We start from the raw sequence: 24,477 nt of genomic DNA, 5'->3' as shown, positions 1-24,477 counted from the left end.
AATCGCTATATAGAAAGATTTGACACGGATAACACTAAAAAACGTTGTGAGTGAGGTGGATATCCTCACAATCATTAATTGTCGGTTTTAGATTGCCAAGCTCAACACAATTTCAATATATTTAAAATTTTATTCAATTCAAATAGGGCTTTTTTATTTGAGGAAGTAATTTTATAACGCAAAGATATGAGCAGAAGACAATCATCAATTTTGGTAAAACAAAACAAGAGAGGATAAGGAACCTCTTCCTTTTTGGAAAGCCGGTTGAAAATAATTACTAACAAAACTTACGGTTTGCATCGTTATTGCTCCTGATATAAATGGTGCCATAGGCTGTTCATGATATTTATATACCTCTATTGTCTAAAGATTAATAGGGTGATCGTCATTTTTTATCACATTAGATTCGGTCCTGACTAATGTTGGAACCTACAGGAAAAGATTCTTTGATCTACAAAACTACCTATTTAGGTACTCTCGTAATGTCAAAGTAGGTATCAGATAAGTGTGGCAAAAAGTTAAGATCGTGTAGATGCTATTATAATAATTTATTGGCTTATAGGACATCTAGGTATTATGGTACAACTCCTGATCTAATGTTTTTGCGGGGGATATGGTCATAGGGTATTAAACGAGGTGATTAAAGCTGTCGTGTTTCTTTTCCATCCCCATTTTAATAGCAATAAAAGTACCAAATACGAATAAACGAATGTTTACAAAACATATATCGCTAAATAATTACCATGACTGCAAGAAATGATGTCAAAAAGAAGGACAAAATTGTTTACAATTTGTCGACCATAAATAAATGATCAATGCTGACGACCGTAAAAAATAAAACCTCACAAATAAATCATCAAAATAAAAGGTTTATTACCAAAACAACACCCGATTGAAAACAAAACGAAAAAAATGAAGTGAATCAAGGAGATTCCTCGTTTTAATATCAATAACGACGGCCATAATGATAGTTGTTGTAACGCTGGTAGTATCCAGGTGCTGACTCCGAGTCCTCGACGGCCGCAGGGCTTCGTGGCCACCTCCGAGCTGGCTCAGCGCTGGCAACGCTCACCAGTGACAAGATGGCGCACAGGGCCATAACGAAGAAAGCGATCTGGAATCAAATGAGGTTTTATGAATATGCGGATTTTAGATTTTTTTTTATGCCGACTGCATGATGACGTGAAGGAGGATAATGTGTATTTACATGAAGGACACTTTTAACAAAATATGATAGAGTTAAGATGTCATACAGATAGATAATCACCCAGACAAGTCTTAGTTTATACAATATAGGTTAATACTTATAATCTATGGAATAAGTTTAAAAAGAAGCAGTATTTAATGAAGAGGCTACTTACGAATTTCATGGTATCAGTTTTCAAAGAACACTAACTGACTTCAGTACTAAATGCACCCTTTATATACGAAATGCTTTACCATTACCAGGTCATACAAACAATTCAGATAATTATTTGGGACCTAATCAAAATTGAGGATCAATCAAATGTACAGCAAAAAATAGGACGTGCGATTGAACTCGTCAAAACATTGAAGGTGATTAGTGTTATCTTTTGTACTAAAATACAAGATTAATATAGTTTTCTGTATGTAAGAGGATCGTTGAATTCATTAACCTTCCAGTGATCAGCCCCCTACATGTAGCCTGACAAATCTTAACCTCATTGTTACATCCATATTGATATAGGTAAGAACAGCTGGATATCCATAGCAAAGTCTTAAACCACCAAACTTCCTGTAAATTCTATCCTGTAATCCTAAGTCTAGAATAAATATGTATAGTTTTGTTAAGGTTTGTTATACATAGTAATATTTGCATAAAAACTGTCACAAAATGCTGCAAAATATTCATAATAGTGACCTGTTCTCCTTGATTTGGGTAGAGTCTTGTGGCATCTTCAGAATCTGTAGCAAAAAAAGTATCTCTTTGTTGATCGCTTTAGAAATGGTTCTGCACAATGCAGTACAAGTTATTTGCGGGTTTCTATCTATCTTATCTTTTTTACTTTAGACTTAAATCTGAAAGAATCTCGAATTAGCTCAATATAGATAAAGGATTGCTCATTTATAGCTAATTTATTAGCCAGCCTTCAATCTAACTAATATCCTTATAATTAAATGGATTAATCAAGTAATAAACAGATTTTGTACGAATTTGTGGAACCCAAAACCAGTTGCAGGTGACTCCCCGCCGAGAAACTGGCTTTTGTTATTGTTACTTTTATTATTTCTAGTTTTATAAGGCTCCACCTTGACATTGAACTTGGAAATACTAATCAGTATTTTTTTTCAAGCAAAACAGATCTCCATAGATGCATAAGTAGGTACAGGATCCCATTGAACAGGGCACATATACCATCAACATGTAAATAAATATAACGATCACTCTCTGGGAACACCCCGGGATATCGTAGCTTTCTATAATCTTCACAGTAGCTCCAGAGATTACATCATACATACAACCTTACAAACTTTCTTCTTTATGACATAAATATGAATATTAAAGTTCATAAGACGTCCAGATCGGTCATTCACATCGCTATCACTTTCTTAAGAGGTCGGCCTTGACCGTGGCAATAAAAATAAGGTGCATGGTGGGAGAAAGTCTTCCTGGTTACATAACATGAAGATCCCTACAAAAAGGTTAGTCAGGTGAATTTATTTGTGTAGTGCAGTTGCAACTTAAAAAGTATTTCATAGATAAAGGAAGACTGCGGCGTTATGATTGTAAGTTTTTTTTTAATTATTTTATTCTTATTTGAATATTTGTTGTTGATCTCTGTGATTCTTCATTTTTTTTTGCGTTTTCCTTGTTACCTACTCATGAGTTTACGGCAAGGCCCTAAATCGTAAAACGTGTTCAGAGTCAATTAAACTTTTAATCGGAAAACATTGATTAGTCTCGTGATCAAAACAATATAAAATCCGCCTTCAAAAACACGTCATAAATATGTTAATCTTTGATAAAACACATTAAGAATGGGTATTATGCTAAACAGAACATTTTTCTTAAATATACTATTTTTCTTCATTAAACATTAGGTACCTGCTATTATAAAAATATTAAAATAATAGCTTCTGAGAAACATGCTTCTGAGGATTTAGTTATATTCAACTAGGTTCTGAATTTCAGTCCTGTCCTGTTTAAGTAGGTGTGGTTGATTTAATATTGAAATCTACATGTAGGTAATTGTGATATTCATAATACAATGCAACGCAAAATATAACTACTACAACCTATCCCAATAGATCATCTTAGTCTATAGCACTTTAATCATAAGTTTCAGACGTGCGCAGATAAAAACTTTGTAATAAAATACCTATGTTTACACTAAGTGGTAGGTAAACACTAAACAGTACATAATAATAAAATAGCATATGGTCTTGAAGTGTTCCATTAGTGTACCTAATTGCTATACAAGCATGTTATAACGCATTGTATTACTAGTGATTCTTCCTCAATTAAGTTGTATAGTTATGATTAATTGTAGACATCTGTGATGATTTAATCAATCACTGTCGATAGAACCGCAATAACTTTGTATCTACATTGTCACTTTATTATTTAGTTGTCTTTTAATATTTCCTCTAACAGCTTATAACTTTAGGACACATCATTGTCACAGTTGTTGTTCTACATTGTATCTTTAAGAAAGAAAAACGATCTTATATTTTCTGACCTAAGTAGATAAAAAAATTTGGACAATTACAATTACGCGGGTGCACGGAGTAGGTAGTCCCCACGGAAGCGGGTGGACCACTGGTGAAAGCTATTTACATTATAAAAATCTTCAGTTCCAGGTCGCTTCACTATGCATGATCCTGTGGTCAGTCGAAAGCGCGGTACTGGATCCAGCCCTCTACTTATCCCCGAGTCCACCGCTAACGGACACCAAGGACAGTATTACTGCAGCCGAACTATGGAACCTGCCTTTGGACAGCAGGATGGCTAGAGAAGCAAGAGATGCCTTGCCTCAGGTTATTGAAGAAAGTAAGTATCATTGGTTAATAGAGACTTATGTGTAGATCTTGCCCTGCTAGGGCTGCGGGATCGATTGGAAGACTTAGCGGCCCCGGAACCCAAAGGGTCATATTCTTACGGGTGTGTGTAAATTAATAGTGTCTGACAGTCCCTTCCGTTATATCCAGAGCATTATGGGATATGTCATGATTTCTCAAGTACCTAGATACCTATGTAGCAATAAAGTGGATTTTTTATTGCGTCTCAAATTGATGTCAGAGGTAATAAAAAAATGGTACGGACGGAGCTTCTTCTTTTTCACAAAACATGTAGTCCGTAGTTCTGGGTACCTTTGGTTTAAATTATCATTTTCAATCAACTACCTACTTATTTGCCCTCCACGTTACCTACAAAAACTTGTCTCGAATTCATAACAACATCGATTGATTCAATATTTACCTGATTTTACCTGTTTGGTATTTTATTTAACAATTGCGCAATAGATATTTATCTCATCATCATAAACATGACTTTAATGTACTAAAACCCAACTATTAGTTACGGTTTTTAATATTCTACAGATGTTTAGTCGGAAGAATCGAGATATACCTAGTAATTATGTTTTTACCGAGTCTCTAAGTAGGTAGGTAAGTAGGTACTCTATACCTAGGTACTTAGGTACCTATGAAGCACAGCACTATGCATGTTCAGAGAGACACTTATCTCATGTTCACCAAGTATTAACATTTGGTTTGTCTGATTATCATACGCAATCTATGTTTTTGTCAAATAACCAATTGCCATTTCATCCACAGGACCAGCATCAAAAAGGATACCACATCCAATGGAAAAGGCGAAATTTTTTTGGCCATCGTTTCGTTCTTCTAACTACAGAGCTGGCTCAGGCAATGTCCAGGTTCCTTTAACATTCAGCCTATCAGGACTTTACGGGAAATATTCTCCCGGGAATGTGGGATCATCCGGAGTGATCGGCAGCTCTTATGGAACAATATCCGAAGTTGGAGGAACAGTTGTCTCTGGTCTAGCTGGTAGTGGTTATGGAAAATATAGAACGTATTCTGGATTGAGAATCTATGGTGGGGAAAACGGGCCAGCTTGGAGCGGGTGGGGTAATGGAAGATGGGGGAACTATGGTAAAGGGTAACTTAGGGAGTTTTTAATATAATATTTATTTTGATAAACATTTTGTTTTATTTATTTTTGTGTCATCATCCTCCAAAGATTCAATATCACTACTTACTTCGAGTCTGGCCGGTAGTAGCAACTAGATCCTGAGATTAGTAGGTATTTCAACAATCATCAGCTCGAAAATTTAGAAAAATGTTCTATCTACCTAAGCTCATACTATCATCTTAACTATACGAATGATGTCAGCTAAAACTTCTGATTTGAAGAGCTGCAGAGGGAAAATCCTTCAATTCATCCACGTGTAGCAAAATAGTCTAGACCTTTATAAAACTTAGCTACAATTGAACAACCTCGCAATCAGATGTAGGCAGATAATAATCAACTTGTCATACGTCTATTATTGGGCGCATCTATGTTTGAATTCATTATGGGTTCAATTACGAATTTGTAGGTAAAGCCATCCGTATCAACAGTGCACTCTAATGAATTTTCAAATTGTTGCAATGAGAATAGTTCACAGGAATATCACTACTTCCGACAGGCACCTGTCAACTATAATGATCGAGTTTCCTGTACAGATACAATTTATACGCTCGGTTGTTCTGCAAACATTTTATTTCCCTGCTATGGTGTCTGCCGTGGTACTTCTCACGCTGCTGCCGGCCTGGGTGTCTTGCGCCGGAGAAGGGAACATCAAGTTACTGGAAGATGAAGTAGCTGTGGCCTTGAAATCATGTTCATACCCTGACGATATACCAAGTTCTAAAGAATCAGCACCAAAGGACCGCCAGCGGCGTTCTGACGACTCGTACGATGGATCTCCTCGAATCGATGACAATATGAAGCAAGGAAGTCGATACAGCCACGAGAGGAGGAACACCAATGACAGTGGGGATCAGCTGCAAGTGATCAATGCTACAAATGACGACTACGACGGTTACGGTAGTGGGGACACGGGAGAGAAGTTGCTGACGTCAATGCCTCGTCCAGCGTCAGCAAATAATAAAGCGAATATGAGAAATCATAGTAGAACAAGACGAAGTGAGCCACTGTTGAAACCAGAAACTGATCAGGTATTAAAATCGTCATAAAACATTGTTTTTCTTTGTAACTTAATTTACACTGCTTTCCATATATTAGAAATCCCAAGAAAAAGTAGATAGCCTTGATAACCTAGGTATACCTAGGTTATAGGTTAGCATAAATTGCTGCAGGCATCAACTTGATCTTGGATAGGTATACTAGACTAGACACATTAACAGGTTCAGAGGTAGAGTAGCTTAGTAGTTCAGAGAGTACCTAAATGATTTTAATCAATTCACGACATTTTTTTTTCAAGTTATAAGGAAAACGCTTGATATTATTAACTTTGCGGTTTTTAATTAAAGCCCAACGGACGGATGACGGATTAGCTTTGCACGTACTAAAGCTACCCAAAATTTAAAATTAATTCTATATTTAAATAAAAATATGTTTTCAGTGCCTCAGCCAATGTGTGTTCGCCAATTTGCAAGTGGTGAGTACCTGAACTTTAATTTGTGCAACGTATGGTCAACAAGATCGTTTTCTTGTTTAGTTTGGAGTCTAAAAGAAAACGAGTAAGTTAGCTTACTACCTAGTTGAGTGGCGTTGTTCAAGCAATTGGCTAGCTGTTTGATTAAATAGCGGCTGAAACACCCTCAGGAACATAGGACACCTATTATAAAACACTATGCATGAAAGTATCATAATGTTCAGAACATTTTACTGATCATTTAACATACCAGGTGGACACTCGAGGCATTCCCCGCGAGGCTGAGCTGTGGAACAAAGTGCAGTCTTCTGTGACGTCACAACAATCCCGGTCTGCGTTGCATGATCAGATACGCGCATGCTTTCAGGAGTTGCAGTCAGGTAAACAAGGCGAAGCATAAAGGCTGCAGCTTACCTACATTTTTTAAAAATTTTGGAAACATACAAAATGTATAAAAGCACATAATATGTACCTCTATATAACAGAGACACGGACGGGAACGTGGCACTCACGGGCAATCACGTCCCGGCCCCGATCCCGTTCACGACACGTTAGTGGCTCCCTCGTCATTGAAATTGGCTGATGACATTGGAATGAAAATACATTGCTCTATGCGAAACATGAAATAATGTCTTTCTGAGAAAATGATTTCGTCAATGATATGAAATAATACGAGGATATGTTTTTAAACAATCACTGAGTACAGCAATCTTGCTTTCAGAGGCTGAAGACAATGGCTGTTCCTACTCAAATAAGCTAGAGAGGTGCTTGATGCTTCGCTTCGCCGACCGCAAAGTTGACGGCAAAGCCAGCACTCAGAAACCAGCTTCTACCGAAAAGACATAAATCAATATTTTGGTATGTAGGTACCTATGTAAAAGCTAAGCACTTAATGTTTTTTTTTTAATAAATAGATAAGAAATGAAAAGTACCCAAATAATTTTATAATGTTTGCTCTTTCAGATGATCACGATTCACGACTACGACCATCAGCATCGAATAAAGGACCCAAAGGCCAAGACTATAGATACCTAGCTAGATTAATTAGGAAAATCGCAATTCAGAATAAAATCTGATCAAAAGTAAAAGATCTTTCAGTTTTTTTAGCAGTCCTATGATTTTGAGCATTAGGCGTGCCTAACTCTCGAAGGTTAATCTCTATTTCTCAGCGTTTCCGTCATCGGATCCTGACCTGATGACTATGAGGCCGCCTGGGAAGTATACCTAATCACATAGAAAAACAGGCTTCTTTGAGTAATCGGTGAACATACAAATCGATTAAAAAGCGCCCTCTACATTAAAAAAGTATATTAGAATTGTGAGTCCTAGTTTTGTAAGTTAACGCTCTCGATACGCAATTAGGTAGGTACAACACCTCCATTCATTTTTCTGGATAATAATTTACGATACGACCGAGTGTTGATGACAGCCTTTATTAAATAAACAGTTTTAAAATTAATGCTACGTAATTAAGTAGTACTATTGTAAATTATTATTTTCGAGAAAGTTGACTTGCAAAACTAACACGAGGCATTCTGTTAGGCTGTTCAAAGATAAAGAATCACTGGGTATCCGGGATGAGAAAGAGGTTGAGGGAAGAACAGGACGGGTTTGTCTAAACTTGTGTTCTTCAATTGATGAGGCAGTATTGGTGCAGGCAGCTTAGGTAGTCGGTCAGTTGTTGCACACTGAAATTAAATAAAAACTCCTTTACCCGTACTGCCAGTGTTGGCATATCTCCCCACCACCACACTCTTTTATTTTAATGAATTTTCTGCACATTTTACTGCAGGGGTAAGCAGCAACGTTACTGAAGTCATTATTATATTTATCACCTAACTTTGCAGTATAATTTCAATCATCAAATCAAGTTAAAATATGCAATTTTTTTATATAAAATGGGCATTACTTTGAACATAAAATTTCACATGTCCATGGGTAATAGAAAAAGACTTCAATTATCAATATAAAATTATATTACCATCGCAGAATACACCACAAATGACTGTACTTACACTAATCAAGAACAAATAATTAGCAATACAAATAATTAACATAATTAACTTGTTCAAAACAATCATTATGAAGGCTTTCAAAACACTAATACTTTCACAGTCTTAATTTTACTGTTGGCAATTGATTGTCAATAAAGGTTTTATTGTTTTGGTACTTTTTGCTTGTAATGCTAATGAGGTTTTAATGTACAGCTGGTGCTAATATTGAGAGATTCAGGGTGTTCAGAGTGAGGGGAGGCTGGCTCGTGCACACTCTTGGCTGTGCTTGTATGTGCCTCGTCCATCGGCACAGATGCATAAGTCCTTCACGTTCTGTGATTGAGAGCCGCTCCTGAAAACAATTAGTTGCTTTTGTTATAGCATAGTTATTTTGTACATTTTGTTGAGCTCGTGGCTAAGTCAAAGCCGCGCGGATCGATCGATCATAAGGTTAAGCAACGCTTGGCGCGGTCGGTCCGTGGATGGGTGACCATCTTGTCATAATGAGTTCTTCCGTGTTTCGGATGGCACGATAAACTGTAGGTCCCGGCTGCCATTTAAACATCTTTGGTAGTCGTTACGGGTAGTCAGAAGCCAGAAAGTCTGACATCCAGTCTTACCAAGGGGTATCGGGTTGCCCAGGTAACTGGTTGAGGAGGTCAGATAGGCAGTCGCTCCTTGTAAAACCCTGGTACTCAGCTGCATCCGGTTAGACTGGAAGCCCACCCCAACATAGTTGGGAAAAGGCTAGGCAGATGATGATGATGATGAGTTGTTTTGTTCATTACCATCTGTTAGTCCCAGTTCCACCCGCATCTCAGAGGTACCTACTTCTTTCCATACCCTTTTTTTTTCAAATGAGTTGAGTAGTATTGGAGCTTATTCAATGCAAAGACATTAACAAATAATTCTCCCATAGATGTTATCAACAAAGGAGGTATACTATTAGATTATTCATAGTTTTCTGAATATCTTCACTATAAGTTAAAAGCAGTACTTACAATAAGAGGATATAATACATAATAAGCAGCAACATCAGTCACATTTAGGCTCTGTCCAGTTAAATATGTGTTCTTCTCCAAGGCTCTATTTATATCCTGGAAATAAAATAAAAAAATATATGTAATTATATGCATTTCAATAATAGTGCTTCAGATGGTTGCCAACTGACAAGAATAAGAATCATTTATTTGCCAAATGTAGGTATACAAATTTGCTGGAAATAATATTTTACAACAGTCCCAATACATTTTGCCTTACGGCGTGCAAATTTGTTTACTTAGGTAGGACACAGAGTTGCCTCTTTGTATCTTCAGAAAAGGAATCAAAAGAATATTTGAATTATGAAATCTGGAGTATACTTAGGGCAAAGCAATTTTCCATATCACTGGTTAAACAACTGTTCTATTTTACAGAAAGTTTAAAAAAAGTGTAATAAATCGAATTACCTTTAAAAACCCCTGAGCAAAGGCAGGGTTAGCCGCAGCCTGGTTGGCATACATAGCTATGTGCTCCAGCCACTGGTAGCTAAGCAACATCTGTTCTTGACTCAGTTTGATTCCACTGCTCGAAGCTAACTTCAATACTATTGTAGCAAAACCTTCTATGCTCTGTTTGTTTAATACTGTGGTGAGTACCTAAAAGTATATATCAAAATTTGTTTTAGAGTCTATTCTTTGTGGACGCAACATCAATACCATACAACCACACATGCATCAGGAATTTTAATCCTTGTAAACTGTAACTAGCTTTTTGGTTTTACCAGCGTCCTGTGGAAACTACTGCCCGCAACTGGATAAAATATAGTCTATGACACCTAGGGATAATATACACAGTTTCCCACCAGTGAAATATTTTTTCAAATAGGTTCAGTGGTGGTGGTATGGATTAAATACTGTTGATGATCACCTTATCAGTATTGTAACATACGGTTCCAACCGGCACATTATAATATTTCCCAATTTGCTTGATTACTTCAACGTTACAGACGCTCATTGTATATGGTCTATTTTTTAATTATGGTGTATTTAAAAAGGTCACTATTTTTTATAAAAATTGTATGTTAACAGTTTTTTTTTTATAGGTTAGCTTTTCTTTCAATTTGTATTTTGTGACGCTGTGACACTGACACTTGACATTTGAATTAACTATTAGCTGCTAGCTGCGAACAAAAATTGATCGTCTAGGAAGCACCTAATGACAATCCATTATCTGTGAAAAGGAATAAAATAATATATTCATGAGTTACAACGTAACACAACACCGCAGCAGATGTAAGCGTAGCGAAAAAATGAATTTTGGTTTTCGATGTGACAACGTGACAAGTTCTATTGTTTCCTATAAAATCTCAAATTCATAATCATGATGTGTGACAGCACTATTCATTGAATTCTATGATTCTGATTTCTATGATAGCAACATCGGCCTAATCAGTAATCAGCCATTGAAATAGTTGTTGATACTGAATTTGATTGTTCGATCTTCGTACATTAAATTGGAATAATATTGATAAAATCAAGACAAACTGTAAACTTATTCAACTATAATCACCAAGATTCACTGTGAATTAATTAGCTTTCCACGCTATATCAACGAAAATGTTACCGTAAACACACATGCGAATATGATTCCGAGCATTTCAGTGTAATTTCAAATAATTGTATATTTACTTTGTTAGTTATCGAATACCTTTATTCGTCTTAATGTTGACTTTGTGCCACAATTATTTTCGAGTAACATCCAGCAATAAGAACAATAAAGATGTGCCGCAACGCTTCAATAAGAGGAAGTTCGCATTTGGCATTTTCATTCTGTTATTGGTCGTTGTGCTGTGGGTGGTATCCTCTGAGATGACAAAAGTAAGTCAAATAAACCATTAGCAACATGTTGCAGTACTTGTGTATGTAAACAAGATGTAAAACCAGTAATGTTTTTGTTTACAGTACTTGTATGTAGAGAAACATATAGAGAGACCATTCCTTGTCACCTATGTGAGAAGTTCCTTGCTGTTTATTTACCTATTAGTACTATGTTTTACGCCTCCAACGAGGGATCCATGTCAGCCAGCTGATTACACAGTAAGTTTACTTTAAACAAATGACCTTCTAACACTAGTACAGGTTAAATTATTTTTAGAGAACACAGGTATAGTGCCCCTTGATGACAAAGATAACCTTTTGTTATTGCCAAATCGTTTGGCTAAGCATGTTAGCCACACTTTTGGCTTTAAACTTTTCAAGGACACAAGTACCCAAATGAACAAATTGTGTCAACATTTAACAGAAAATTGACCAGCATTATTACAAATTCCTGGTGATAAAAATACATCAATACATTCTAATCAGCCTTCATTCAGAGTTGTTGGTAATATTACCTACAGTGCAAAACAATTTAAAAGGGAAACAACACATTGATGATAATATATTTAATTTGAGCCTTAACTGGTAGCAATAAGGGATGTAGATACAAGTCCACACGATCAAGTTGTTCTGAGGGTCACACCTGCACAACTCAGATTTGTATGCACTTCATTTGTAATTAAACATGTGCACTCTGTTAATTACTAAAGGTATTATGAAAACAATGAATTACTGAAGACAAAATAGACTAATTCTTTAAATATTGGGCTATATACAAAATAGTATCAACTTTAATTGAATATTGTAACAAAGCTGCAAACGTTCCAGAGTTGTATAGATAACTAGCTGTTTTCACGCGGTTTCACCCGCATCCCATGGTAACTACTGCCCGTACCGGGATAATATATAGCCTATGTTACTCGTGGATAATGTAGCTTTCGAATGGTGAAAGAATTAAAAAAAAACGGCCCAGTAGTTTTTGAGCTTATTCATTACAACCAAACAAACAAAGTTTTCCTCTTTATAATATTAGTATAGAACATTTTTAAAATAATGTGTATGTTTCAGCAATTACTTGAACAAACTGGAGAAACTGACGATGAGAGTTATTTCAATGAATCCACAAATAGTTTGGTAAGTGTTATTTTTTACAAATTCTTATTCAAAGCTCATATTTATGCACATCCCCTTTTGTTAAATCAGGATGTATTTTGAAACCTTAGCAATATTACCCTTAATTAAATTAACCATTTTAATATTCAAAGTAGACTGTAGAATGAATAAAATACTCTTCGGAATTTGAAATACTCTTGTTTACATTAATAATTTATTCTTGTGCAGTTAACATTGCCCATTCACTATCTACAAGAACAAAGTAGTGGTAGACCTTGATTCATGCTGCAAAATGTACCTTCAAGGCTAAGATATTTTATTATAACAACCTTTTTGTATTGTTTTAGGTTCAGACTCAGGTAAACAACCACCATACTCAATATTGCTTGGGATAAAAAATACAACCTGCAAACACCATGCATTTTAGAGGCTTGAAACCTTATACTCTAATGAATAAAAATATAAAAACGAAAAAAAAATAAGTCTATGATGCTGTGTTCTTTATTCAAACAGAACTTGCAATGAGTTTCAAAGCAAAGAGTTTTCTAGCCTTTGAAAGAGCATGGTGTATAAGGATAGAAAGATCTTATTGCTAAATGATATTTTAGGGAGACTCCACTTTCGTGCCAGTTCGGGCCGGGGAGACGACAGACAGTGATGATGCTGCACCAAGAGCTGTACGGTTTAATAAAGTAGCCGAGGTATGTTTTCACTTTCACTGCAATTTGCTAGATAACCTCTAGACAAACAACTCATAATCTTCAGATAAGATATCAGCATTTGTTGTTAAGTTAAAAATACATAATTTGAATTACATAATTAAGAGCATTCACATCAGTAAATATGAAAGTAAACTATAGAGATAAAGAGAAGTACTGTAGATTAGTTTTAGAAATTCCCTTATTTTGGGGAAAAAATCTTTTTATCAATAAAAACTTTATTGTTGTTTTTTTGCCCTCTATTCTCGCCAATGCTGACTCTCACGTACGATGATCCCAGGTGCGAGTAATGTCAGCTGCGATGGCTAGCGAGGCGTTGCTCGCGCGGCTGTCGTGGGCTGCGTCGGTTCGCGCCACTGAGCACGCACAACGGCGGGCAGCGGCCGCCGCCACTCGCCGACATCTGAGGCTGGCATTACTGTTCTGCGTACCTGTGAGTTTTGTTGCACAGATTAGTATACCCACTGTTTTACATAAACTAGGCTTGTGGCCAATTTCGCTGATAAAATCTCTGATAGCCTTATATGACAGCTAAACTATAACTTTTGTTTTCCAATATCTTGGGTAGCAATATCTGGCAGAAATTTTAAGCATCTCTTATCTGTCAGATAGCATTAATTATCAAATACCGGGCCTTGGCCTTCGTACAGTTCCCGACCTATAACTTTGCTTTTCCGAAGATATTCATTGTTTGCCTCGCGCTTGCATATCAGTCTTTTTTCTTACATCTAAGTAGAGTGAAATCACTAGCTATCAGATTTTGATCAAACAAAAATAAACAACCAATTATGCATACATAATACCTATAAACGAATGTTTCTAATAAATTACATTAGCAGTAATTGACCTATCAAAACATTTTCATTGTTCTAATATGACTTATTTATTTCAGTGGTTCATATCGAATTACCTATACCGATTAAGCCTGTTACACACGAGTACGGGCTCAGCCACAATATACACGTCGACGGCGGGAGCGCTGGCGCTCTCGGTCGGTGCTATATTCGCACAAGTGCCCAACGACCGGTTCACGCTGTCCAAGTGTGTCGCTGTCCTATTGACTGCCGCCGGACTGGTGAGTGCAGACCAGGTTTTATATTACGAATTATTAGTTGGAGGTACTGCTGTGTCATACCACGGCTTACATTTCAGCAACTATTTTGTTATGGTAAAAAAAGAACTGGGTGCTTCTCTGAATTTTGGCAGAAGACACCATGAACCACGTAAATTACTGGACTAGAACTTTGGCTCTCGGAACTCGCAATTTCGCTTATGGGCAGTTTCGCATTTAAAAAAACCTGCTAAAAATGATTGTTGATAGCATCTTAGATATACAATACAAAATATGTAAATAGATAACCTACTTTACAAACAACAGATAATTTTATTATGATTCATTGTATTGGCGCAGTATATCTGAATTGTTTTATTTCCAAGTACATAAAATCTTATATAAAGTAGTAGTCATAAATTCTAAAAACTTTTAGAACAATTATTTTCACTTAAAAATTATATGACCATTATTTATTCGATGTTTTTCCTAATTTCAGGTGGTATTAGGTATATCAGAGAGCCATCAAACAAATTGGATAGCAGTATTGGCCGCATTAGGCTCAGCATTATGCTATGCAGTACATTTACTTTTGTTCCGGCAAGCTTTAAGAAATGGGGATGATATCAACTCATCATTGCTTGTTGGTGAGTATTTTAACTGTAGGATTTGTTTATCACCGACCCTCATTGAGCAAGCGTGGTGATTAATGCTCAATCCTTCTCCGTGTGAGAGGAGGCCTGTGCCCAGGAGTGGGACAATAAAAAGGCTGTAACATAACAGAATTTGTTTATAGATTATGTGACAATAGATATACAATCGTGTAATCTTTTGAGATAGATTTGAGAGAAGGGAAGATTAGAAATGGTCCTGTAAATTATAGAAATATTTTGAATACGAATATGTGAGTGAAATGCAGTTGTTAATGTTTGAATTTCATCAATACGAATAAGCTTCTAAATACATTTTAGCGATAACTTGAAATAGTCTATATTTTCCCTTGTTTCCAATATCAGATACTTATCTATATTCTGAAGTAATTTCTTCAGATCATACTTCAAATTTCTCTCTAACTTTTTTTGATTAATTCTCAAATTCATCATCATCATTTTCCTGCCCTATTCCCAAGTCATTAAAATCAAAATTCTACAATATTCCCAGGTCTAGTAGGCTGTGCGTGTGGCTGCCTCACGTGGGTGATAGGCGGCTTACTGGCGGCGACGGGTATCGAGCGAGCGGAGCTGCCCCCGCCGCGACAGTGGACCTGGCTGCTACTCGACGCCGCGTTGGGACCGCTGCTTATTGATTCGCTCTGGTTGTGGTAAGATATTAATATTTTGTTTGTGTGTAACTACGGATAATTACAGCCTCGGATTTCTAGAAGGCGAAGGTCGTGAGCTCTTTTGATACATTCTTCTAATATTATAAATGTGAAAGTTTTTTGAGAATGTATGGATGTATGTTTGTTATTCTTTCACGCAAAAACGGCTGAACAGATTCGTGTGAGCTCAAATGCGTCAACCACTGCCGCCGCGCGTCTCTGAGATGCGGCTCGATATTCGCTAGCATTTGTTTTTTTCGGCCACCTCACAGCGGGGTTCAGGCCGCGAGGCGCGTCGCTCCGGTGTGACATACTTCATTCATTTGGTGTAGACTATTTGTTTTCGCCGCGCTGCAAGACGTGCCGTAACTCGCACCGCGCTTGCCTGTGGCTGGGCTATTAGTGCCCTCTCAGACATGAATACCTATTTTATGGCTTTCATAATTAAACTTGTGATTTTAACATGTTTTTTTTCTCACGAATATATTCTCTTCACAGGGGCAAATCCCTGACGTCTCCTCAAGCGGCGACGGGTATCCTGGGCCTGGCGGTGCCGCTGTCGGTGTGCGTGGAGGCGTGGCGCGGCGGCGGCGCGTGGCAGGCGCTGGCGGCGGCGCTGGCGGGCGCGGGCTGGGCCGCCGCCGCCGCGCCGCTGCCGCAGCACTGCTTCACCTGCCTCACCGAGCGGCTGCGGGCTGCTGAGGGGTTCACGTCAGTACACTTGTGTATAGTCCTACTGTAGCTGTGGCGGCGCTGGCGGGCGCGGGCTGGGCCGCCGCCGCCGCGCCGCTGCCGCAGCACTGCTTCACCTGCCTCACCGAGCGGCTGCGGGCTGCTGAGGGTTCACGTCAGTACACTTGTGTATAGTCCTACTGTAGCTGTGGCGGCGCTGGCGGGCGCGGGCTGGGCCGCCGCCGCCGCCCGCTGCCGCAGCACTGCTTCACCTGCCTCACCGAGCGGCTGCGGGCTGCTGAGGGTTCACGTCAGTACACTTGTGTATAGTCCTACTGTAGCTGTGGCGGCGCTGGCGGGCGCGGGCTGGGCCGCCGCCGCCGCGCCGCTGCCGCAGCACTGCTTCACCTGCCTCACCGAGCGGCTGCGGGCTGCTGAGGGGTTCACGTCAGTACACTTGTGTATAGTCCTACTGTAGCTGTGGCGGCGCTGGCGGGCGCGGGCTGGGCCGCCGCCGCCGCGCCGCTGCCGCAGCACTGCTTCACCTGCCTCACCGAGCGGCTGCGGGCTGCTGAGGGGTTCACGTCAGTACACTTGTGTATAGTCCTACTGTAGCTGTGGCGGCGCTGGCTGCGATTCATATCACACCACAGTTCACAACCTACATACTACGTCAAAGGGTTACTTGTGAATTTACGTATCTACTGCTGTCTAACTAAAAAATTTAAAAACATTAGCACAAACAAATCTAAAATTTATTAAAAATAAGCAAATGAAAATGAGAATATATTTCTACATATTCATACAAAACACCCCCTCGCTCAGCATGCTCTCTCTATCACATTCTAATTTCCACCATATTATTTACAGGGTAATACGAAACATCCCGGACTTAGACGAGCAGTCAGAAGCTCTGATGTCGTCGGACGAGCCCACGTAGCGCCTCCACCGTCACTCCTGCCACGAGAGGAACCACTGCTAAGTCTGAGCCGAATCCGTACCGGCTACACAAATAATGCCTGCTGACCTACCTACACCGCTGACACTACATGACGACAAGGTTAAACAAAAACAAGTCTGTCTTTTAAGTAAGATAAAAATATTGAACACATATGTTTTTTGTTTTAATAAAAAATGATAAGATAGGGGCCATAGTTTTCGTTTATGAAATGACAAAAAATTTGAACACGCTGTATCTTACTAGTTTGCGGGGGTAAATGAAAGAATAGTGTCGAATATTTTTGGTTTATCTAAAAGATTGACTTACTTTTTTGTCGTCATACCTACTGCATCATAGCGTGATCGTCATCGCTGTCACTCTATGTGCAGTTTGATACTACCAATGCAAGATTGACGGTTTACGTAGACAGCAGGCCAACTAGACATAAGTAAGACACTGACTTCATTCATTCCGTATAGTATACGCAACTATTTATTTTTAAGCATCACGTCTTATGAACCCCTCGGCACGAGCCGATGAGAGCCTGTGATCTAGATCAATTATATATTTAGATTCAGAGCTTTTAATACCATAAATTTTATCGTAGTGTGATTGCGCCAGTTTGTATTATAAATTATTATATCTCTTACGGGGTTTGCCGTATGTTCTGGCACTGCATATTTGGTAACGAGTAGCTAGTCGGGTGTTAACTTATATAATAAATGCACCCTGAAGTATTTGTGTGGTCACACCTTGTTTCGCCTAGTCTAATTTATAATAACTACTAAACTATTAGGTGTGTTAACAGTTAACTTTGTAAAACTTCCTAATTTCTATCCTAAATTTGAACATAATGTGTTAAGAGTTACAAAAATAATCAATATAAAGAAATATCTTATTTGTATAATATGATCTAAATGTTTTCAAATCTATACAAAACATGTTGTAAATTGTATATTAAAACTAACAGTAGCTTTGTGTGATTAAAATCTTGTAATGTACATCTGAATATTGTAAACTGTTTGAAGTATACTCAACTATTAACTATTTTCATAAGTCTCCTGTACCTATTGAGTCCATATTACAAAGTAACTAATAAGTGAAACGGAATACGTTTTTATTTATTCACTAGCTGTGCCTTTGATCTCTGTGTTTACTAGGGGTAGAAAAAATTAAGGGCTGAATACACTGACATATTGGTTCCAAAACTTTTATGTATACCGTACTTAATTGATATTGGTCTTAGCTATTAATATTTTATATATTGTGCATTTATTGGACGATCAAATTATGAATTGGAATTAATATATTAATTTGTTGTTGTTTTGTAGTGTTGCCACCTTATTATCTTGTTGCTTTTACTTGAATTCGAAATTCTTTCGTCTTGTTTTCTTGTTGATTTCTTTTCTTACTGTAGTAACAATCAATAGTGAATTGAAATGTTTTTGAAGTGGTTGAAATAATGTCTTTTAAATTGTTTGCATGATTCAATAATAATTTTGACATTTATGATTATGATGATTATGAACTATGTAAATAGATAAACACTATGTAATTATATATTATACTATCTACCTGTTGTATATTGTGTTATGATTATAATTGACACAGTATTATGTAAGTGAATTATTTTGTGTTATTAAAGTAGTAGCAATAGATTTTATATACATATTACAATTCGTTTAATTTATTTTGTAATAATTTATTAAATGGTTTGGGTACTACTGATTCATAAGGGGTGTAGCCTCTACTAGGCATAGACCTACTTTCCGCACCTACATCGGAGAGCACATAAATATCGTCCCATCGGGCTATGATTGTGAAGGAATAGTGAGTGCACCTGTGTTTTCGCAAATGCTTATGCACTATAATATGTCCTGCGCAATTGGCTAATCTCCTTATTTAAGAACAGCCGCCGTCGGAGATAATCGGCTAGGACATTTTTTTTCTTTAGGAGAATATAGGAGCAAGTAGAAATAGTGAAACAGTAGTTTCTGCCTCCAGTGTTAAAGAATCTATAATATCAACCATGAACTGAGAAGACTGCATATGAAATCAGCTAATTCTTAAACTGTCAATCCTATGGTTTGCCAAAGCCAAATCTTAGAAACGGCTGAACCCGCCTAGATGAAATTCTTATAACAATAAAACCCGATATGAGCTCTCGTTAGCGAAACGTGCTTGAAACCAAAAACCCGACAGATTATTATTATTCTTTTTCTGTCGAGTCGACCGACATTCTAAATCTCTGGCGAGATTTAAAACTCGTCGTTTTCAACTCGTTTTAATTTGACTATGGACAACGGTAAAAAATACAAAAATACTGACTGACAACGACAAGTGACAATCAAACAAGTGTCAAAAGCAAGCACACGATCCACACCGGATCGCACGCCTACATGTCACATAACCTCACTTTTGAAAGTCAAAATAATGCAGAGTTGAAGTGATGAACAATGCTTATTTTATAAATCCCAAAAGTTTTTAAAATATTATTTCGTCATGATATCTGCTACCCGTTTGTTTGTGGGAAACCTCCCAGAAAACACTCAAGAAAATGAACTTCACAAGGCATTCTCTGTTTTTGGTGAAATAACAAACTTGGATCTAAAATGTAAACCTGGAGACTCTAATGAGAGTAAGAAGTTTGCCTTCGTTTCAATCTCTGCCGGGAATGCAGACGTGGAATCATGTAAGTATGCTGTATTGTAGTTGTATCTATTTCTATACTTGACTTTGAGAGATAAACAAACGAAATAACCTGAAACGCGCCAAAAATATTTGTAATACACAAATTACATCTTGCAAGGCTCTGTTCTATACCATTTAGAGAATAAGCAAGTACTAAAAACTGTTAATATTAACTCAATGATTTTATATGACAAACTTTGATTCATATTTGGTTATATTTCAGGCATAAAACATTTTTCACAAGAAACCTTTAAAGGCAATAGATTGTATGTAACAAGAGCCAGAGAAAGTTTCTTGGAAAGACTGCAAAGGGAAAGACAGCTTGCACAAGTAAAAGAATCAGGAAAGGTATACACATTTTCAGTATTGTTAAATATCTGTAAAAATTATTGCCTTACCTCCCCACTGAGAGACATTTAATGATTACTTAAGTCACTCCTTAGTGACGGAATGTCATACAAATCCTTCACTAAGGAATGGCTTAAGTAACCATTAAATGTCTCTGAGTGGGGAGGTTAATCTTTAAAATAATAAAAAGCTAACTCCTCTGAAATGTATAAATTTTCAGGGTGTACAAGAAGAACATTTACCCAAGAAAACCCCAATATTAAAACTGAGTGACAAATTGAATCCAAGGAAAAGAAAAATAGAAGTGAATCACGTTAATGAAGGTAACAGGACAAGAAGACATAGTAAAGATGACCCTCTCGCTAATGAGTCTTCATTAAATGATCATAAACATAAAATAAAACGTAATTTAAAAGATTCAAAACTTAATGACGCTGGAGATGCCACAGATGGTAAAAACTTGTCTATTGTAACTGAAGCTGATAAAAAAAAGCATGAAGCTGAAAAGAAAAGGCTAGAATCTATGAAAAAGAAGAGACAGGAGTTTAAAGAGAAACAAATGATAATTAAAACTGGTTTAACTGGTGTTGTAAGTATTGTTTGAAATAGTTTATTTGCATATTTATATTTCAAGAATTCTGAATGAGAAGAGTTCTGAACGTTATGAGAGCTGTTACTCTGTAGCCAAAATGTGTCTTAAATACAATGGCCACTGGCCATTGTATCAATTATGTATTAATTGATATTCTTTGTGACAGTTAACCATATAAAAAATTTACAGGACAAAGCAAAAAATAAAAAGGTGATATTTTCGGATTATGAAGATGAAATACCAAACGGAAGAACAGAAAATAATAGTAATAAAACAAAAAGAAAAGGGAACCAAAACACTCTGTTTGAAGATGATGGTGATGAATCTGACGATGGATTGAATTTTGAAGTCAAAAAGCAATTTGAAGGCAAGAAAGGACAGAAGGTATAAAACACAATTGACATTTTAGTTGTAGTTCTTTGATTGTATATTTGTATAGTGTAGCATAAAATGTTTGACATATTAGGTTTTAGATTTGCAATCAAGATACAAATCTGATAAACGTTTCACCTTAGATGAAAGGTTCATTGATGATGATGAAGAAGAAGAAACTAATCCAAGCCAAGATTACAATACTGAAGAAGTAGAGTTGGGCACTGCAGATGAAAAAGCTAAACAAATGAATATACTACAAGATGTTCTTGGAGTGACTATCAAACAAAAATACACAGACAATGACAATAAGAACAAAAAGTAAGTCCTAGACCAAACCAATGCTAAGTAGTCTCTGTAAAAGCCTATCAGGGATAGAGGGCAACAACAATTTTCTTAATTATTTATTCACTTTGCAGACCAAAACTAGGAATGCTTAGGTTTGACCCCTTGCAGCCTGACCATGCCAAATTTTTGGCACCTGTTGAACCCAAACCAGAACCAACAAAGAAATCTAAAAAGAAAGCAAAAGAAAAGCAAGAGGACATACAGGAACAACAAATAGAGCCAGAAGGTCCAAAAGTTGAAGTATCTAAAGAACAATTTTATAAAGTCAGTGATGCATTGAAAGAAGCCATAGCACAACCAAGCAGTTTCAGTTTGCGAAGTTTGTTTGGCAGCAAGGAAAATGATGATGATGGTATGTGCTTGTTTTTATAGATACAACCTTCATAGAATAAAATATAATAAATATTAATGAAAACTTGCTATTTTATAATTTACAGGTGTCCAAGAACAAGAGACAGACTATATTCCCCTTGAAGCACCTAAGGCAAAAAAGGTGAAAAATCCATTAGATCCTAAGGAAAAGAATCCTTTTGTTTATGATTCTTCTGATTCCGAAACTGAGGAGCCAGAGACTAAAGAAGTTAAACCAGAGCAGCTACCGGCACCTGCCATTGAAACTAAAGCTGTGTGGAAAGAAAATCTATTCTTTTCTACATTTGATATACGTCTAAAAGGTATTTTTCTTTACCACTTCGTTGACATTTTGTTACTAATACATTATTGAATTATTATCTAATATGCCATTCATTTTTTTCAGATGGTCTATCTTTCTTCAGTAAAGCTCCAGAGACTGAAATACAAAAAGAAAGAAGGGAACTGAAGTCATTAATGAAGAAACGAATTTACAATAATGATAGAAAGAATCAAATGTTCAAAAAGAAAATAGGAGGCAAGAAGAAATCAATGAAAAAACCATATAAAAATAAAAGTTAATTTTGTTGAAAAAGTGTTTTAAGAAATATAATACTATTATTTTATGTACTGTTATTTAATTGACTTCCATCTGAAATACATACATTAATGTTTCATGCACCAGTCACTATAAAGTCTGAAAAAGTCGGTTGGAATGAATGGGGTACCCTGGAAACACCGGTGTAACAAGAATAAACCTGTTTTAACTATAATCATTTTTTATTCAAACTATACAACTTAATAAATTAACGCCTCTTCCATGTAGGCTTCTTCCTAGCACCAGGTTGACCAGGCTTCTTACGTTCACGTCTCCTGTAGTCTCTGGTCAGAAGACCTGCTACTTGCATCCTCTGCAACATCTCTGCATCAACAAAACTGCGCAGGCCCCAAGCAATGCCCCACCTTATGGCACCTGACTGCCCAGATGGACCTCCCCCTTCAATATTGCATTCAATATCAACACGGTCTTGCATTCCAGTGAATATTAACGGGAACAGGACTTGTTCCCTTGACTGAACATCCTCAAAGTATGTCAAGTCTTTGCCATTGATAGTTATCTTTCCAGTACCAGGAGCCCTGACTGTTACATCACCTCTAGCTTTCTTTCTCAAACATTCATATGTTGTGATGAATGCACGGCCATCACTATCATAACTGGGCTTGGGGATTTCTAATGCAAATTTTTGAGAAGCGATGGGATTTCTGAATTTTTCGATAAAGTCCTTGAAACGATAGGCATGTGGTAATGAAGCTAGCCTCTCCATAACCAACTTGAAGTTATTGTACTCTAGATCTGTGATAGTTTCCACTAGTACTTGTTCCAGTTGATCTTTGCTCAACCAAACACTAGTGCTCAAGTTCAGACTCCCATTGGGGTCAGGTGTAGCCTTTTTCCTTAAAACTTTGTCTTGGAAACTGTATAATTGCTGAATATTATCTGCAGCATCATGCATAAGTTTAAAGTAACTGGGTTTCCCAGTGTAAAACAAGAAATGATGAGGTCTGCCTGCTTCATCAAACTCCGCCGCTTTTCGCGCTGGGAAGACTTCTTCCGGTGGTTTCATCAGTGGCCGCGCAGCTGGGTCGTAAATACCACTAGGAAACAGATACTCGATTGCACGGTCAACATCCTTTTGAGTAAATGTCTCAGGATCTTCGCCCATCATATTTGCGAGATGTCGCTTGCCTATGTTGTATTCAAACTCCTGTCTTTTCATAAACTGGTCATGTTCTTGGGACCTTTCTAAATAGGCTTTCATGGCTTTACTGATCTTCTTTTTCCTGCTTAGGGTTTCCCAATCTGTTAAGTCATTGAGTACATTGTTAGAAGTTGTAGCAGTAACTTTCGAACTGTAATTCAAAACATTGCACACTGTCGGATTCCATAACTTCACACAAAAAGACTTGGTGTGTGGAAAGAGTTGTTTTAAGAATACAAGAGACATGTTGAGGCTACTTCAATGTACACAATAATAATACTATTTATTCATATTTTAAAGTAAGTGCGCGCTTTCTTATATAAATTTAATCCTTGTGTAGAATAACAGATTAACCTGAGGAAAATTATTTATAACCTCAAAAAACGAATACTTGATATTCTATTTTTGGTTATGGCAATCGATCAGTGCGACCAATATTTTTTTTCTCGATTATCCGCCTTGCTCGATATTGTAAAACGTTTGTTTCAAGTCCGGAAATTCCCCCTCTTTTTTACTCCAAAATAAGTTTTTGGAACAAAATCACTAATTTATACGAGTCGTTTCAGCAGAGAGACGTCCACTGCTGGGCAAAAGCCTCTCCCAAGGTTTGCCACTTTATCAATCTTCAACAACTCGCAACTTTTGGTATTGACTCATTAATCTGAGACTTGATCGGACTTGGGCTTGACGATACCTACAGTCT

The 24,477-nt window shown here is 37.2% G+C and overlaps 6 protein-coding genes and 1 long non-coding RNA gene across 9 annotated transcripts; 4 read left to right on the top strand and 3 right to left on the bottom strand.

The window, feature by feature from the left end:
• Positions 1 to 849: 849 nt before the first annotated feature.
• Positions 850 to 1,600, bottom strand: LOC126055530 (uncharacterized). The gene is made up of 2 exons (XR_007511506.2): positions 1,362 to 1,600; positions 850 to 1,114 (listed from the first exon to the last, which is right to left on the bottom strand). It is a non-coding gene; the product is annotated as an uncharacterized LOC126055530 (long non-coding RNA).
• An 821-nt stretch (positions 1,601 to 2,421) lies between these two features.
• LOC135117908 (uncharacterized) lies at positions 2,422 to 5,150 on the top strand. The gene is made up of 3 exons (XM_064038344.1): positions 2,422 to 2,748; positions 3,817 to 4,012; positions 4,798 to 5,150. Exons 1-3 carry the CDS (start codon positions 2,743 to 2,745, stop codon positions 5,145 to 5,147), a joined length of 552 nt encoding a protein of 183 aa, XP_063894414.1. The 5' UTR covers positions 2,422 to 2,742; the 3' UTR covers positions 5,148 to 5,150.
• A 445-nt stretch (positions 5,151 to 5,595) lies between these two features.
• On the top strand, positions 5,596 to 7,705 carry LOC110376403 (uncharacterized). The gene is made up of 5 exons (XM_021334867.3): positions 5,596 to 6,204; positions 6,612 to 6,647; positions 6,898 to 7,024; positions 7,366 to 7,502; positions 7,608 to 7,705. Exons 1-4 carry the CDS (start codon positions 5,614 to 5,616, stop codon positions 7,488 to 7,490), a joined length of 879 nt encoding a protein of 292 aa, XP_021190542.3. The 5' UTR covers positions 5,596 to 5,613; the 3' UTR covers positions 7,491 to 7,502; positions 7,608 to 7,705.
• Positions 7,706 to 8,602: 897 nt separating this feature from the next.
• Positions 8,603 to 10,748, bottom strand: LOC110376404 (eukaryotic translation elongation factor 1 epsilon-1). Its single transcript, XM_064038126.1, has 4 exons — positions 10,547 to 10,748; positions 10,087 to 10,275; positions 9,640 to 9,735; positions 8,603 to 8,990 (listed from the first exon to the last, which is right to left on the bottom strand). Exons 1-4 carry the CDS (start codon positions 10,631 to 10,633, stop codon positions 8,841 to 8,843), a joined length of 522 nt encoding a protein of 173 aa, XP_063894196.1. The 5' UTR covers positions 10,634 to 10,748; the 3' UTR covers positions 8,603 to 8,840.
• A 288-nt stretch (positions 10,749 to 11,036) lies between these two features.
• LOC110376379 (solute carrier family 35 member F5) lies at positions 11,037 to 18,989 on the top strand. Of its 3 annotated transcripts, XR_010277198.1 has the most exons (11): positions 11,037 to 11,496; positions 11,581 to 11,715; positions 12,565 to 12,630; positions 12,957 to 12,968; positions 13,218 to 13,310; positions 13,609 to 13,761; positions 14,221 to 14,403; positions 14,879 to 15,026; positions 15,541 to 15,700; positions 16,199 to 16,956; positions 17,243 to 18,989. XR_010277198.1 is itself a non-coding variant. In XM_021334845.3 (10 exons), the coding sequence occupies exons 1-10, from the start codon at positions 11,341 to 11,343 to the stop codon at positions 17,310 to 17,312; spliced, it is 1,377 nt and encodes a 458-aa protein (XP_021190520.3). In that variant the 5' UTR covers positions 11,037 to 11,340; the 3' UTR covers positions 17,313 to 18,989. The 3 variants fall into 3 exon arrangements, 1 of the variants encoding a protein (XP_021190520.3); XM_021334845.3 differs by lacking the exon at positions 12,957 to 12,968 and having other exon boundaries at positions 16,199 to 16,411; XR_010277199.1 differs by lacking the exon at positions 12,957 to 12,968 and having other exon boundaries at positions 11,038 to 11,496.
• Positions 18,990 to 19,669: 680 nt separating this feature from the next.
• On the top strand, positions 19,670 to 22,640 carry LOC110376346 (nucleolar protein 8). The gene is made up of 8 exons (XM_021334796.3): positions 19,670 to 20,004; positions 20,227 to 20,351; positions 20,572 to 20,940; positions 21,133 to 21,327; positions 21,410 to 21,636; positions 21,735 to 22,015; positions 22,101 to 22,337; positions 22,421 to 22,640. The coding sequence occupies exons 1-8, from the start codon at positions 19,815 to 19,817 to the stop codon at positions 22,594 to 22,596; spliced, it is 1,800 nt and encodes a 599-aa protein (XP_021190471.3). The 5' UTR covers positions 19,670 to 19,814; the 3' UTR covers positions 22,597 to 22,640.
• Positions 22,641 to 22,775: 135 nt separating this feature from the next.
• Positions 22,776 to 24,191, bottom strand: LOC110376348 (small ribosomal subunit protein uS9m). Its single transcript, XM_021334797.3, has one exon. It carries the CDS (start codon positions 24,018 to 24,020, stop codon positions 22,821 to 22,823), a length of 1,200 nt encoding a protein of 399 aa, XP_021190472.3. The 5' UTR covers positions 24,021 to 24,191; the 3' UTR covers positions 22,776 to 22,820.
• Positions 24,192 to 24,477: the final 286 nt, after the last annotated feature.

The sequence above is a fragment of the Helicoverpa armigera genome, chromosome 15 (assembly GCF_030705265.1).
Source record: "Helicoverpa armigera isolate CAAS_96S chromosome 15, ASM3070526v1, whole genome shotgun sequence".
Classification (NCBI taxonomy): Eukaryota; Metazoa; Arthropoda; class Insecta; order Lepidoptera; family Noctuidae; genus Helicoverpa; species Helicoverpa armigera.
This window is presented reverse-complemented; position numbering and strand designations above follow the sequence as displayed.

Bases quoted from the DNA above. Each gene is read 5' to 3' on its own strand.
- LOC135117908 (XM_064038344.1), top strand. The intron at 4,013-4,797 runs GTAAGTATCATT...TTTCATCCACAG, and splicing joins GCCTCAGGTTATTGAAGAAA to GACCAGCATCAAAAAGGATA.
- LOC110376403 (XM_021334867.3), top strand. From the start codon at position 5,614: ATGAATTTTCAAATTGTTGCAATGAGAATAGTTCACAGGAATATCACT. The intron at 6,205-6,611 runs GTATTAAAATCG...ATATGTTTTCAG, and splicing joins TGAAACCAGAAACTGATCAG to TGCCTCAGCCAATGTGTGTT. The intron at 6,648-6,897 runs GTGAGTACCTGA...TTAACATACCAG, and splicing joins TGTTCGCCAATTTGCAAGTG to GTGGACACTCGAGGCATTCC.
- LOC110376404 (XM_064038126.1), bottom strand. From the start codon at position 10,633: ATGAGCGTCTGTAACGTTGAAGTAATCAAGCAAATTGGGAAATATTAT. The intron at 10,276-10,546 runs GTGATCATCAAC...ATATACTTTTAG, and splicing joins TATGTTACAATACTGATAAG to GTACTCACCACAGTATTAAA. The intron at 9,736-10,086 runs GTAATTCGATTT...TTTTATTTCCAG, and splicing joins TTGCTCAGGGGTTTTTAAAG to GATATAAATAGAGCCTTGGA.
- LOC110376379 (XM_021334845.3), top strand. From the start codon at position 11,341: ATGTTGACTTTGTGCCACAATTATTTTCGAGTAACATCCAGCAATAAG. The intron at 11,497-11,580 runs GTAAGTCAAATA...TTTTGTTTACAG, and splicing joins TATCCTCTGAGATGACAAAA to TACTTGTATGTAGAGAAACA. The intron at 12,631-13,217 runs GTAAGTGTTATT...ATGATATTTTAG, and splicing joins ATGAATCCACAAATAGTTTG to GGAGACTCCACTTTCGTGCC.
- LOC110376346 (XM_021334796.3), top strand. From the start codon at position 19,815: ATGATATCTGCTACCCGTTTGTTTGTGGGAAACCTCCCAGAAAACACT. The intron at 21,328-21,409 runs GTATAAAACACA...TTGACATATTAG, and splicing joins AAGGCAAGAAAGGACAGAAG to GTTTTAGATTTGCAATCAAG. The intron at 22,016-22,100 runs GTATGTGCTTGT...TATAATTTACAG, and splicing joins CAAGGAAAATGATGATGATG to GTGTCCAAGAACAAGAGACA.
- LOC110376348 (XM_021334797.3), bottom strand. From the start codon at position 24,020: ATGTCTCTTGTATTCTTAAAACAACTCTTTCCACACACCAAGTCTTTT.